This window comes from Myiozetetes cayanensis, unplaced genomic scaffold, assembly GCF_022539395.1.
Source record: "Myiozetetes cayanensis isolate MyiCay16 unplaced genomic scaffold, myiCay2020 scf4, whole genome shotgun sequence".
NCBI classification, from domain to species: domain Eukaryota; kingdom Metazoa; phylum Chordata; class Aves; order Passeriformes; family Tyrannidae; genus Myiozetetes; species Myiozetetes cayanensis.
In genome coordinates this window covers 29,189,931-29,204,311 of record NW_026087631.1, presented here as the reverse complement: position 1 = coordinate 29,204,311, position 14,381 = coordinate 29,189,931, and the positions used below count along the sequence as shown (strand labels likewise).

Below are 14,381 nucleotides of genomic sequence, written 5' to 3'. Positions count from 1 at the left end.
AGAATATACTAATTAAGGAAGAAATGAGACTTTGGACCATTAGGCAAAGTTTTCTCCTAATAACAAGATATTTGCACTCATTACCCTACTCGTGAATGATTTTATTTGGTATCTTCAGTGACAATTCAAATGTGCCTGAAGATGAGTACACACACCGAGTTATAAAAAAATGAACAGCGGCAGGTAGACTAAGCAGCAAGTCTGGTAACATGTATTTCTCTAAACACTATAGGATTGCTGAAGCAACAGAAGTCTCAGAATCTGTGAAACTGTATGATCACATGCAAAACCCACTGAAATAGGAGCCAATTTTGTGACAGTGTAGCATCCCAATTTGAAGACCTATCTTCCTGGTCTGGGAAAAATCAAATATAGCATTAAAACAAACCGCTTTGATTCTTAAAGGAGAGTGAATTTAATCTGTTTTATGCAAATCTCTTGGCAGATATTTCAACTGGCAGCTACCATGCAGTGTTAATTGCAATTGGAAGGTAAAGTTTTTGCCGGAGAATAAAGCTGAAGAAGCTACGAACATCAGGCTTTCAGGTTGCAACAATTATATTATAGGAAAAAAACTAAAATCTGCTTGTCTGTCTCTGTATACACATGCTGCCTACAGACTCATCTGTCTGCATCTGTAGAAACATTCCTTTATTTAGAATCTCTACCACTTCCCCTTCTGCTCAAACATTAATATTAATATTAATATTAAGCATTTCCTACCCCACAGCACACTCCGTTCAATCCTGAACTCCGTTCTTTGCCTGTATCCTTCCACACTGAATCCCACTCCCTGCCTTCAAGGTTTTCCCACTGTTTGTAGTTTTGGGGAGTTCTACAGTTTGCAGAGAAAATACTTGCGGACAGATGAGCTGATGTCACCTCGATCTGGGATGTGCAGGATTGCAATCACAACATTATAATGCTTTCCTTTAAGGCTCAAAGTAATTAATAATATGTCAAGCTAATAGGTCTGGCTTCCTAGAAGACTTCCAAGCCTTCCTAGATTTCTTCCAAGACTTCCTACAAGTCTTCCAAGAAGACTTGGCTCTGCACACTATCCATAGTATCCACACTGCTGCGGATTCCAGAGGCAGCATGAGATCTAGTGTTCGTGGATTTGCCTTTTTCTTCCCCTCATATACTTCTGACTGTGGTCTTTTGTGGACAGGATTTATGTAATTTTTTTTGGTCCATTTTATTTCTTGGCAACTGCTTTTTTTTTTTTTTTTTTTTGTGGATTTGGACTCTGCAAAAGTATTTGAAGAAGTGCTCTTAAAAAGGTTAATTTTCATCACTGATTATAAATCAACATCACAAGATTGTTAGATATTCCAGTAACTTCTAGGAATCATTTTTTCCTTACTGTAACAACTCTTAAGTGATCATCATCAAGTTAAAAAAAAAAAAAGGAACTTCTGTGCATATATTTTAATGTTGAAAAGTATCCTAAAATTTTAACTTCATAAAATTACTATGTATGGATAGATCATTCAGCTAATATTAGTACTACTAGCAGAAACAATGAGGTTATTGTATTAGTAAAAATGTAGCATTAGCGACCTGTGGTTTGTAATCTTCGGTTACCTTGGTACCCAGATGACTTGTCAGTCTGCGAGGAACAGAATAGTTACTACTAGAGCTCATAACACTGGCTGTTTCGTGGTCCATTCGAGCAGCAGAACCCTACAAATTCAAACAACAAGTCAGTATAAAACAAAGTCTGAGTGAAAGCAACAACTGCCTAATTCAGTTTCAGCACTGAATTAATTGTACTGATAGTAATGAAATGTCACCTTCTGTTGAGCTGGGTCCTCTCTGTCCCAACGTAACTTACGAAGTCACTGTTGAACCTAGTTTTATTAACCACTTTTCCCGAGACTTAGTCTCAATAGAACTGTACTTTCAATGGAACTGATTAATTACTATTTTCACCAAGAATGAAGAGTGAACTTTGTAACCTGAATAATAATTTTTACAGAGTGAAAAAAAACCAGCCTCAATTTTTATGTCTGATTATGTAGTGGAATAGGTCTGTACTTCTTCAGAACAAAGCTAGGTATTCAAGAACTGCCTAGTACCAAGAGAATCATCCAGACAAGGAGTGGCCCTGTTTGAATTGCTAATATCAAAAGCAAATTGTGAGTGGTTGAGCAATTTTTTAATGAAAAACTATAAAATAATGCTGACACTACTTGATTCCATTTTCCTAGAAATTACTGTAAACAGTATGCTTCTACCTGTACTAGCAAGACTCATATATCAGCATCTTTGTCCTCTTTTAGTATGTTTTGTGTATTTACGTTTTTCCTTTTTTCACCATCTTTTCCCACTATTTCTCTTTTCTTTTATTTGCTGTTGTTTCTTTCTTTCTTTTTCTCTACTTCCTGTCTCTGAAGTTCTGCTTATTATGTCACTCCCTTCCCATTCGCTTTGGAGAATTCAAAAATTTATTTGTTTAGAGAACACTTTTAGTATTTAGTATCAGAACAGTGTTTTACTCAGGTAGTCACCAGTCTTTCTTTGATCCTCTAAAAAGCTAAGATCTGTTCATGAAACTATTGCCCTTATTTGCAAAACAATGTTTTCAAACTATATGGATCTACAATATAACTTTAAACAAACAAACAAAACACAGAAGAAAAACCCATGAAAACATTTTGAAATAATTTCTGTGTTTTCTGTGTGCACCATAAAGAAGAATATTCCCTTCTGAGTACTTGTTATTCATACCGTTCAACATCTTAAATGTGAAGTTGAAAAGAGACTATAAATAAAATGGGGGAATAACTTAATGCAGTGTTTGTATAGACAGAAAATAATCTAGTTATATTGGAATATGGAAACACACATTATTATATTCATTTCACTCTCCCATTTGAATCCAGAAGATTTGATGCAGGTTCCGGAAGTATTATGCTACATGAGTATAACTGGAATGATTTAAATTCACACAATTTATTCCAATATACATTTCATATGTAAACAAGCCCTTATTTTCTCTGTTGACTACAGGAAAAAATCAAAATCTGAAAGCTCAGAATGAAAATCAAATTGGATTTTCTCAATTATTCACTTAAATAATGTGCAGTGCTAAGAATACAGGAACGAATTCACAGATTTTTGCACAGAGTAATCCCTTTGTATCACCTTGACCTCCAACTACATTCAGAGGATTACAGGTTCAACATAATGTACATGCCAGAATTCTCCATTATTAAGCTCAGCATGATCCAAGAACATAAAAATGACATAGGTTTGGAGCACTACCTACTAAAATGTATCACGGTGTAGACAGAAATAGCCTAATTATTCTATCATTTCCCCCAAACTCAGATAACTATTTCTTTCAGAGCCATCACGCAGCCTTGCTACTTGGAGGATGCCAGGATGCCCAATGAAGTGTAACTGCATTTCTTACTGGCTCCTAAAAACTAACGTGAAAGAACTAACGGAAGGTGTGGCCATTCGTGTAAGAAAATGGGAAATGACAAGGAAATGCTGTGTGGACCTTTCCTGTGTAGAACCTTCTCTTTCAAAATCTTCTCTTCTCTACTTCATCTTGTTTTCTCCTCTTATACTTTTCTGTCTTTAACTCATTGTTTTACCAGGCTTGCTATCTACCCTGTCAATTTGCAATTTTCCCTGGTTTGTGACATATTTTCTTTACAAGATGAACAATCTGAACCAATTCCTTTATGAATCTTGCAAAACAAACGTTTGAAAATAATTTTACTTAGGCAGGAGGGTAATGACTGTAATGGGAAAGAGAAGACAGGTGAAAGATGGTGCAGGAAAGGACATACCCGAATTCTGAAAAATCCTGGATTCAATTGGCAGTGTTTCAATTAACAGTGACTGCCAGTTAGAATCAAATGATTTGGTTGAAACTTTTTTTTTTCACTCCATTGACAACTGATTGTTCAAAGTATAGTGAGCTGGTTTATCAGAAATAAATGTTACACCCAATTCATTAAACCGTCTTTCTCTGTCTGGACTTGCACTGAAAGCAACTAATCCCCAGATGGCTGTTTTAAAATAGATAGAGTGCCCTGGCTCTATCCACCTCCAGGAGGAAGGAATATGCATGTTTTATGTATTTTTATAAGGCAAAACTCAAAATTTTACAAATCCTCAATGTAAGGCCTCAGGTGAAGTATGAATGAATCTTCCATTTGGGTAACTCTGCCAAGATATGACAATCCCCTCTTCCTTCCTTCTCTGTAAAATACATTGTGCAGAAATACTCCTAATTCATCCTCTGAAGGTGGATGGTACAGCAACAATGCATCAATTATTTATATACATTATGCTTTCAGCCCTAAAACAGCACTGAATTTTTTTCTTCCCAAACAATAAAGCTGTCGTAAGAATTAAGAGTCAGAGGCTCAATCAGATATGGATGATAGAATTTAATTCCAAATGGTGATTAAATGTATTTCAAAAGCAAAATCATGGGCTGTGCTTACTGTTGAATCAAGTGAAATACTCTAGCCAAATCACAATTCTTTCTGATAAAAAGATCTTGTAAATCTTCTTTACACGACACTTTTCAGAAATATTTAAATAATTCTACTTCCATGGAGTAGCAAAAATATTTTGCATATGAATTCAGCTACTAATCTGTAGTGTGAAGTTTTATGAACCCAAATTACTAGTGGGCATGTCTCAGCTACAGTTGGAAATTACGAGGAGAATGACCATGGTAAATAAATAAAAGTACTTTTAGCCAAAGAGAGAAGTCATAAATATTGATGATAATGGCCAGTCTTCGCGAGCGAAGATCCGGGGAAGGTCTTTACACCTTCCAGCCTGCGCATTGGATTTTTTAGGTGAGACACAGTGTGCGCGGAACTGAGCCCACCCTTTAATCCTAAGGTTCATCTGCCGGGGCCAAGCGAGCTTGGACGGTGGCAGCGAGGTCCTTAGGACGTAGGTGGGTTGCCTTTAAGGGCTAACGAGCCCCACCTGCCCGGGAGTGGCCCTGACCGGGAATCGAACCCGGGTCTCCGCGGTGATAGCGCGGCGCCTTTACCACTGGACCACCAGGGGCTCCAAATATTGATGAATATTGGTTTTAAAAGACAAGAATTTAACGTACACCTCAAAATATTCCACTAATGTATTTCATTAATAAAAGGAAAGCAATGAAAGATTATTTAGAAGCATTTAAATAACCCTTCAGCCTATTTCCAGGAGATTACCTTCACTGATACTATGGTTTCAAAGCTTTAGATAAAACAATATTAAAGAAACATTAATGATAAACCTGCCATTTGCTTCGCCTCTTTTTTTTAAAAATCACTAATATTTCAGTGGTAATTTCTAAAGTGAAAATTTGAACAATTTTCCATAATTAAATCACACTTTCAATATTAAAATTCACACACAATAAAATACATTTTCCGCAGCCATTCTTGTTATCTCCTTCAAAGCATTAGGCTCATTAATCATTTAAGCAAAGGAAAAACACTCCCTGCATTATTGAATATTTATACCTGTCCCTATTAAAAAAATTCCTTCCAGTAAATACAAGAAATTTCTCACACAGAGATGGAAAAAAGGCAAACATACGTATTTTTTTAAATGAGTAGGCATGCAAACACAGAAAGGTAAATACCAACACATTAAGTGACATACATCTCAAATATTTAATTACATTAAAACCACACAAAACACTCTATTTACCTGACCAGTACTGCTAGCTGCTGCGCTGATTTCTGCTGCTCCTTGACCTTCATTCTGCCTCTCTGTATCATGGGAACCTGCATCATGCTTGCTTTGAGGTGCTCTCTGTAGACACAAGAGTTTAGGAAATTACATACTGAAATGAAGTGCACTTTATCATTCAAAGCTTTCTGGGCTGTGAAAGCATCTCTCCTGCACCCTCACAAAGCCATCCAAAAGCACTTTCCATTTCACAACCCTGAGCCTCAAAAATTAACAGCCGAGACGGAGCGTCTTTGAAAGGCTGCAAGATGAAAGTGGAGCCCGTCCTCTGAGGATTACAGCCCGGCAAGACAAAGGATTCGCTGTGACACACAGAAACACCATTTTCCACCAGCTGTGCTCACATCCCTATCGGAAATGTAACAGAACTGGAACAAACAACTGTCTGCTCTGCTCTGCCACGTGATCTCCGCATTTACTGGGGACTACGGACAGCTCAATTAAATTCGCATTCAAAGACCAGTAATTTCTGCTTGAACAGAAGGATATCTGTACTGTAAGAATCCTTCTAAATGCCAAGGACAAATAGTGCAGAAATTACCACTGAGACAGAAATAAAATTTATATAGCCTGATACTGATCCATCTAATATTCTGTCAAAACAAACTTAACTGACGTAGTAAACTGGTACAGACAGGTTTCAGTTCCTTCAGGAAATCAGAGTTTTATACATCTACATGAAAATTAACCTGGGTTTCCCTGCTACTGACAGGGATCATGAGATCAAAGAGAAAATCAGGCCTTTAAATACAGTTTCTTAATAAAGCAAACAGAATGTGGCACTTAGTGCCATGGTCTAGTAACCATGGCAGTGTTGGATCAAGGGCTGGACTTGATCTCAGAGGTCTTTTTCCAACCTGGTTGGTTCTATGATTCTATGAATAACTGAGCACTTATAAAGTATGTGAAGTATCCAATATTATCTATTAATGTGTTTAAAACATTTCAGATTTTCAGAAAGACATGAATGTCCATGGAAGTGACTGAAGTCTGAAACTGAAAGCAGGATTATTTTTCAAGTATTAGTCTTGTTGCCAAATCTCATTTTATAGACTAAGAGGCTATTACCTCAACAGACAAAATAAACTGGTGACTCTGCAATGTTCTTGAGCAGAACAGCCTATACAGCACTGTCTGCCTTACCTTGCTTTGAGGGTATTTATCTCTGACTTTTAGCAGAAACATACTGCTCTTCAAGGTACATGCACTGAAACATCTTTAGTTACCCAGTGATCAAATTCATACAGTATCACGGGCATAAATAATTCTGTTTTGTTCATACAGAGTCTCGAACCCAGAAAATATTTAATGTTGAACAGAACTTCAGAAACCTGTAATTAACTATAATACATGTGAAGTGATAACTTAAAAATTAAATCTATACAGTTTAACTCAAGGAATAAGGTAGATCAAAGAATGCAATAATATTACACGAAGTAATGAGAAAATCAGAAAAAATTAGGGGTAGAATGTTTCTTAACATCATATGTTCAGTTATGGAAAACAAGTAAATCTCAATAAGCTACTATTCTTTAAATCTGATCTGTAATTTTAAAGGTCACCATCTCTGTCACTGTGTATGAAATGGGACTGCTGTTGGAGCTCATACAGTAACTACAGAACTTTTTGTTCCCAGTACAAGAGGGGGGGCCCAGCCAAGATCAGGCCTTGCTGTACTGTGTGCTGAATACAATACAATATAGGTTGAATCCCTGTCTCACAACATTTTCAATCTTGAATGAAGTGTAATTATGAGCTTGACAAAAACCACATCTAAGCCTCCAGTATAACTCAGGACAGAACTTTCTAGTCATCAGGTGACATCTTCAATTCCATGTAAAAAGCAGTATTAAACATGCCTAGAGGTAAAAAGCTGAATGGTTCATTAGCCAGGCTCTGACCTACTGGGTCACCTGAAGAGAGACAACACTACTTGTCCAAGAACACCCCTCGGGTTGGGGCAATTTTTTTGGGTGGTGATGAGGGCATATGTATTAAATAGTTCTGATGCATCTGCAGCACAGACACACAGGTATTTCATTCCCTGACAAGAAAAGTTTCTGCTCTCCTTGACACTCTCTGTTCTTCTCCTCCTATTCATATACATTTTGATTACTAAATGCTATTTATGAATGAGCTGGCTTCCCATTCCCCCCAAGTACTCTCAAAAATATGCCATTACAAAAAGTAGTCTACATAACATGTAAATTAATTTATAAGGCGATCTTTAGCAGTTACTAGCAGGGCTTCTCTAACTTTAAATGCAGTATGTGCTCATGACATGCACACACAGTAAGGTCACATGAGTTAGCAGCTGCACTTGAACAGGAGTTCTGCAAGTTCACAGTGAAAGAATTCTTACCACTTCAGCTACTGAAGTAATTTGAAGTGAGCTGTTCTCTTTGTGCAGACTGGCTCAAAGGAGTTAATAACAACACAGGTAGCAGACAGCAGACTATTAATTGAAAACTGAGTATTTATTATAGATATTTATTATAGATATATCAATATATGTTGAGGTGCATATATTTATTACATATCAAAACATTATGTATCTACATATATGGATAATTCCAATGGATTTTTGTACACTGCTGTAAATAAATATTCATCTGACAGACTGCCAATCAGTGGTTAGAAAGACAGTATAACCACCGCAAAGACGTCCCCTTTTTTCACAGTACTTTTCAACACTGAACACAGGATCTGTGGATGAAAATACATAACGTACCAACCAGCAAAGAACCAGAGCATGTACAGAGCAACAGGCTCTGTAACCTCTACATGAGGCACGGCAGCTGGAGAATGGCACACGGGTCCCTGGGTTAAACAGCATCACCTGTTTCAGAGCTTGACTTTTGCAAAGGCATAAGCTGGGTTTATAACCCCTGCCATTTCTGAAGTCTAGCATCACACCACCAATGTCAGTTTAACAGATTACACTTCTCTGCTCTTGCAGCAAAATGGTGGGAGACTGCATGTGAATACATTACCTACTACAGGAATATGGAGCTGCTCCATATTTCTGCCTTGTTTGGCACAATTTTCTAAGTGTTTCTGAAGTCAACAATAACTAACACTTGTCAGTTATTAACTTCCATATATTTACTAGCGGAGCCCCTGGTGGTCTAGGGGGTAAAGGCGCCGCGCTATCACCGCGGAGACCCGGGTTCGACTCCCGGTCAGGGCCACTCCCGGGCAGGTGGGGCTCGTTAGCCCTTAAAAAAAAAAGGCAACCCACCTACGTCCTAAGGACCTCACTGCCACCGTCCAAGCTCGCTTGGCCCCGGCAGATGAACCTTAGGATTAAAGGGTGGGCTCAGTTCCGCGCACACTGTGTCTCACCTAAAAAATCCAATGCGCAGGCTGGAAGGTGGAAAGACCTTCCCCGGATCTTCGCTCGCGAAGACTGGCCATTATTATATTTACTAGCAGAAAATTTATAAACTCTGGCTATTTATGACACTTGCAAGCATAGCAGGCCTTGATTATTTTTGCTAGGAAACCCAATTATAAATAATTTTACTTAATATTCTGTCAACATGAGTTGCCAAAGCAGTCCCTTGTCCATTCATTAGGATAGAAGACCTTTTTAAGCATAAAACCACTGTTTTTTCCCCAGTATTCAACTACCCTTTTTCTGTGTGTTGACAAATACAGATACCTTATTATTTTCTAGATACCAGAAAATTCTTATTTCGCCATTACTTCACATTAAACTCATATACATACACGTGTTAAGTAACATATGCAAGAAAATAAACTATGGAACAAGCAAAATTAAGAAAACATACATATGAAATATTTTGCTACAGTTGAGTCAAAGAAAAAATAAAGTCAGTGAGTCAAATCCTTGACAACACTCCTGTCCATCACAGTTTAAAGCTTGCTAGGCATAATCTTTGTAAAAAATAAAGTCTTTACATTTTATCTACAGCAACACTGTCCAAGGGAAATAATTCACATATTTCAAATGACAGATATTATGAAAAAAAGGCCTGTATACCACCATAAGGAAGTGAAAACCTCACACTGAGCACTTGCCAAGAATTCACTTTTTTCTTTTACATAATTTCATTTTGTACCCAACAGCCAAAAATTCTCTTTGGACAGGTCTAACTCTACAGTGGATTTCAAACCTTATTATGAAAATCTTGCAAAATACTTAATAGAAGTTTCATGAAATTTGAAGGTACCATGACTTGCATGTACATTACTTCAATCTTTTCTAGAGTCATTCACAAGACTCGGCGATTTGCCAAACCTTAAAAATGCACTAAAATGTGTAACTGAATTTTCTCTGCTAATTGATTTCCAGAAGCTATTTTTATGTTGCAGTGTTGTATTTGGTCTTAATTCTTCAAGATATATTGCCCCTGGATTCCACATTGAATGACATCACCACAGGGCCAAAAACAGTATCAGCAGACAAGTTTGATATTTGTTATTGTTGTTACCAGATCTTTACAAGCATAAGAAGCACACTCAATTTGGGTATAACTGGACTGGGCACAGCATACAAGTATAGCAAATGTCTCATGTTTGCACTTTTCAGTTACACAGACTCTGCAGTTTGAGTGCTACTACCTTCCTCCTCACCATCAGAAAATTTCAGAATTAGATCCAGATTAAATCTGTTTTCTGTCGGAGATGCTCAACACTTGGAAATTATTAAAACACATTATAAAGTACTAGTGTGCATGTAGTGACTGCCTATTGTACCACCAGCACCCTGGTAACTCTGTCCTAAAACATCTAACTATTCAATGAGACATCCCAACGTTTTACAGGTAAGACACACCACAACAAAATTTCAGTATATCAGAACTTCAGTGTATGTGCCAGCCAAATAATTTGGTGAAGGAGTGAAAAACTAAGACAAAACCTTCTTTTCTGTAGTCACATTTCAATGCTGGTTGAGCCCCTGACCTTAAGCAAGCTAAGAATTATTGAGTTTTTTTAAATCACAGTAAGAGAAAACCACTCTGTGGACAGGAGCTATTGGACTACATGGGATAAAAGTATCTGTTCAGAGGCTGACCAGCCAGGTAGGGAGAGCTTTACACTGGAAATGACAAGGGCCAGAGTGATTCCTCAACAAACAATTGACAAGTTGGAAGGGTAAGGCAGGCAAGGCAAGAGCTCTGGCTGATGGGAACACACAGTTGAGATAAGAGCAATGTCCTTGAGCATAGACACATAAGGAACAAGGTGCAGCAGAACTGCCTTGGGAAAGCTCTCAAACTGGGCTGGAGAACTGGCAAGGCTGGGTGTCTGTCTCTGGCACACTCCTACACTGCACAGAGAGCAGACAGAAGGAGTGAAGTGACTGCAGTCATGGGGCTGTACCCTCACTGGGATCACAGAGATGTGGTGGAATAGCTATGACTAAGACTGCAACTGAGAAATACAGACATTTTAGGAAGGACAGGCTGGGAAGGCTCAGGGGAGACTTTACTAATCTCTACCTCAAAGAGGCTGGAGCAAGGTGGGTGTCAGTCTCTTCTCCCACCTAACAAATGACAGGACAAGAGGGAACAGCCTCAAGTTGCACCAGGGCAGGTTTAGACTGCATACTGGGGAAAATTTCTTCACCAAAAGGGTTGAAGAGACTTCCAGAAAGTGGTGGAGTGACTGCCCCTGGAGATTAAAAAGATGTGTAGATGCAGCACTTGAGGGTATGGTTTAGTGGTGGACTTGGCAGTGTCAGGTTAATGGTTGAACTCAATGATCTTAAAGGTCTTTTCCAACCTCAGTGACTCTGTGGTCCTAGGTGAGGCAGGGAAGTTTTCATTTTTGCAAGGCAGCAGCTACAGTGCATGGTGTTCTGCCTGGGGATGAGCCAGGAGTCAGTCAAGAGCTTATGAGTGAACATTAGCAGGCAGACCAACATGGGAGTTGTGGAGGACATCTACTGAAGACCTCCTGATCAGGAGAAAGAAACAGAGAGACCTTTCCCAAGAAACTGGAAGAAGCCTCATGTGTAGAGGCCCTGGCCCCTACAGGACCTCTTCAAGTCTGCTGGAGGGATAATAGCAGGATGAAACATTCCAGGAGATCTCCTGACTTCTCTGATGTAAATTTCCTGACACAGGTGATCCAAGAGTCAAAAAGCAGAGGCCTTTGATGGCTTTGATACTTAAAAACAAAGGAAGAACTTGCTGAGGATGTGAAAGTTAGAAGCAGCCTTGGCTGCACGGACCATGAGATGGAAGAGTTCAGGATCCTAAGAGGAGGGGAAAGGGCAAAAATCAGGACCCCAGACCCGCACTGGAGGGTCAGTTAATTTCAATCAAAAGCTTAAGGGACTGGAATATCTCTCATATGCAGACAGACTGAGAGAACTGGGACTGTTCAGCCTGGAGAAAAGAAGACTCAGGGAGATCTCAAGGTGTATAAACACCTGGATTGACTCATATATCAAAAGACCAGGTAACTTTAATTTCACATACTACTGCCTGATTCACCTATAAAAACAGGTTTTCCCTCCAGATACTGAAACTATGAAACCAGTATTTTTCAAAATGGAAAAATATATACCCATTAGTAAGCCAAATGCTGCTTTGAGTTTTCACCGTAGTTATTTTGGGTGAACACAAATCATAAAACATTCATGTCCAACACATACTTTAATTTACCAATACAACAAATGGAGCTGACATTCTAACTGAACTTCCATTACGAGAGCAGTTTTTCCTAATGGCAATTACTAACATGGACTCTGCGATTTACAAGAAACATCCTGTATTTCTTAATATATAACCCAGTACTTAAACACTAAAAATATACCAGGCTTCTATAATGAGGTCTGACAGAAGCTGTATCGACCCTTTTTTAAAACTTATCTCCTTCAAAAGACAAGCACACTATGAAGATGCTTATCAGAGATTCATATTTAGAAAGACAGGTACAACTGATGGCTGTAATTATTTGCTAAAACCAAGACTCAGTCTTTATAATACATTGCATATTGACATTTGTACTGAAATTTCAAGTTAAACTTTTAACTGATATATATTATTGATTAAAGTTCCGCAGTAGCTTTAAGACTAATATAAGTATTCCAACCTCAGGTCACTGGAAAGAGAGAAAGTTACACCTTGAGAATATTGACTACTTGATTAATTGTGACATCAACTGCTGGTGGAAATAATCTTGCCTACTACTTTATTCAGATAATTTGGATTTTTAAAAGAAAAAGATACATACCACAACCAAAAAAGGCAAGTAATTGCTCACTAACCTCTGCATCAGCTGTTTGTGACTGCAGGAGCTGTCGTATGCGAAGAATGTCCTTTTCTATTTGTTGAATTCTCGCCACCCTTGCCTGAAAAAAATGGATTTTCATGTTTGATTTTGCTGACTACAAAACAAGCCTACTTCAGTTGCTACATGCAGTAGGTACTACATGCAGTAATTCAAGTGTTCTTCATAACAGAAGACAGGCATGATTGCAAGCGTTCAAAACATAGCGAGTAGTCAGGATTTTAATGCAACTGATACTCATCTGGATGTAATAGATTGTCACACAGGACACATTCAGGTATAAACAAATGCTCCCATTAACTTGCACAATATTCCTGCTTCTGAAACTGACGTTTTATGCAGACCTCTAGCAAACTGTTCCACTTGTATCTCAAATATTAGAGTTCTACTTGCCTTACAAAGATTTGAGAGAGATTTGTATTTGCAGAGTGTCTTGAAAGTATGAGACCCTGACCGACTGCTATTATATTCAGCTACTATAATGATTTCAGAGTTTTGCTCATGCTCAGCCTCTGGAACTTTCTGCTTCTACAAATCTCGAAGAATTTAACAGGCTAAGTATAAAAAACCCTACGTACTGCTTCTTTGGTTTATCTGGGATTTTGTAGACATCTCTAAATCAGTCTTTTACAGCCATATTGCGACTTATGTTCCACTGCAACCATTCTGTGGTTAGTGAAGGGAATGCTAAAAAAACCCAAAATGTTACAGGATCCATGTACTCCACACCAATTGTAGAGTGAAGCGCAGGATGCCTTATGATTCTGTGAAATAATAACTGTGCAAAGTTATATCTCTCTGCATGAACCTAATAATTTATTGACATTATTTGGCTTAGAATGTGGACAGAACACCAAACTGATTAAACAGTATTTGTTTGTGTGATGGACAGATTAATAAAGTGGATACACAGTTGAAAGAAAAATTCTGATTCTTCTACTTGATTAACATTTACAATGCTACACTAAAAAACCAATCTAGCGGACACTGCAAGAATCAGCATTATCACTGCTCTTATTTAACACATTATAATCCAAAATTAGAAGCAAGATGAATTTTTAACTAAGGCCAAAAGATACACATGGAATAGAATCACAATGTTATCTGGAAAAGTTAGAAGTACAGAAGAAAATATACCCATAAAATAGAACAAATTACTGAAACACACATCAGAAGCAGCTACAGGAAAAGCATCATAAGCATCAACATTTAGTAGAGATGCAAAGCTATAAACATTTGGGTATAAATTTGATTTGATTTTGTAAAGCAAAGTATCAGAAAACACAGAATCTTCAATATAAAGGCAAACAGATAATTCATCCCACCCTTTGCACTGAAGTATTAGAAAGATAATAAAAACATTTTTTTGGGAGTAACTATGCATT

At 37.9% G+C, this 14,381-nt stretch overlaps 1 protein-coding gene across 7 annotated transcripts in view; it reads right to left on the bottom strand.

Moving 5' to 3' along the window:
- The window catches only part of APC (APC regulator of WNT signaling pathway), a 91,322-nt gene that overhangs the window by 20,255 nt on the left and 56,686 nt on the right, over window positions 1-14,381 (bottom strand). For 6 of the 7 annotated variants that reach the window (XM_050328339.1, XM_050328336.1, XM_050328334.1 and 3 more), the window contains 3 exons: window positions 12,974-13,057; window positions 5,689-5,793; window positions 1,564-1,686 (listed from right to left, as the gene is read on the bottom strand). In XM_050328339.1, coding sequence (XP_050184296.1) covers window positions 1,564-1,686; window positions 5,689-5,793; window positions 12,974-13,057 — 312 coding nt within the window. The remainder of the gene's footprint in view (window positions 1-1,563; window positions 1,687-5,688; window positions 5,794-12,973; window positions 13,058-14,381) is intronic. The other variant, XM_050328340.1, reaches the window with a different exon arrangement.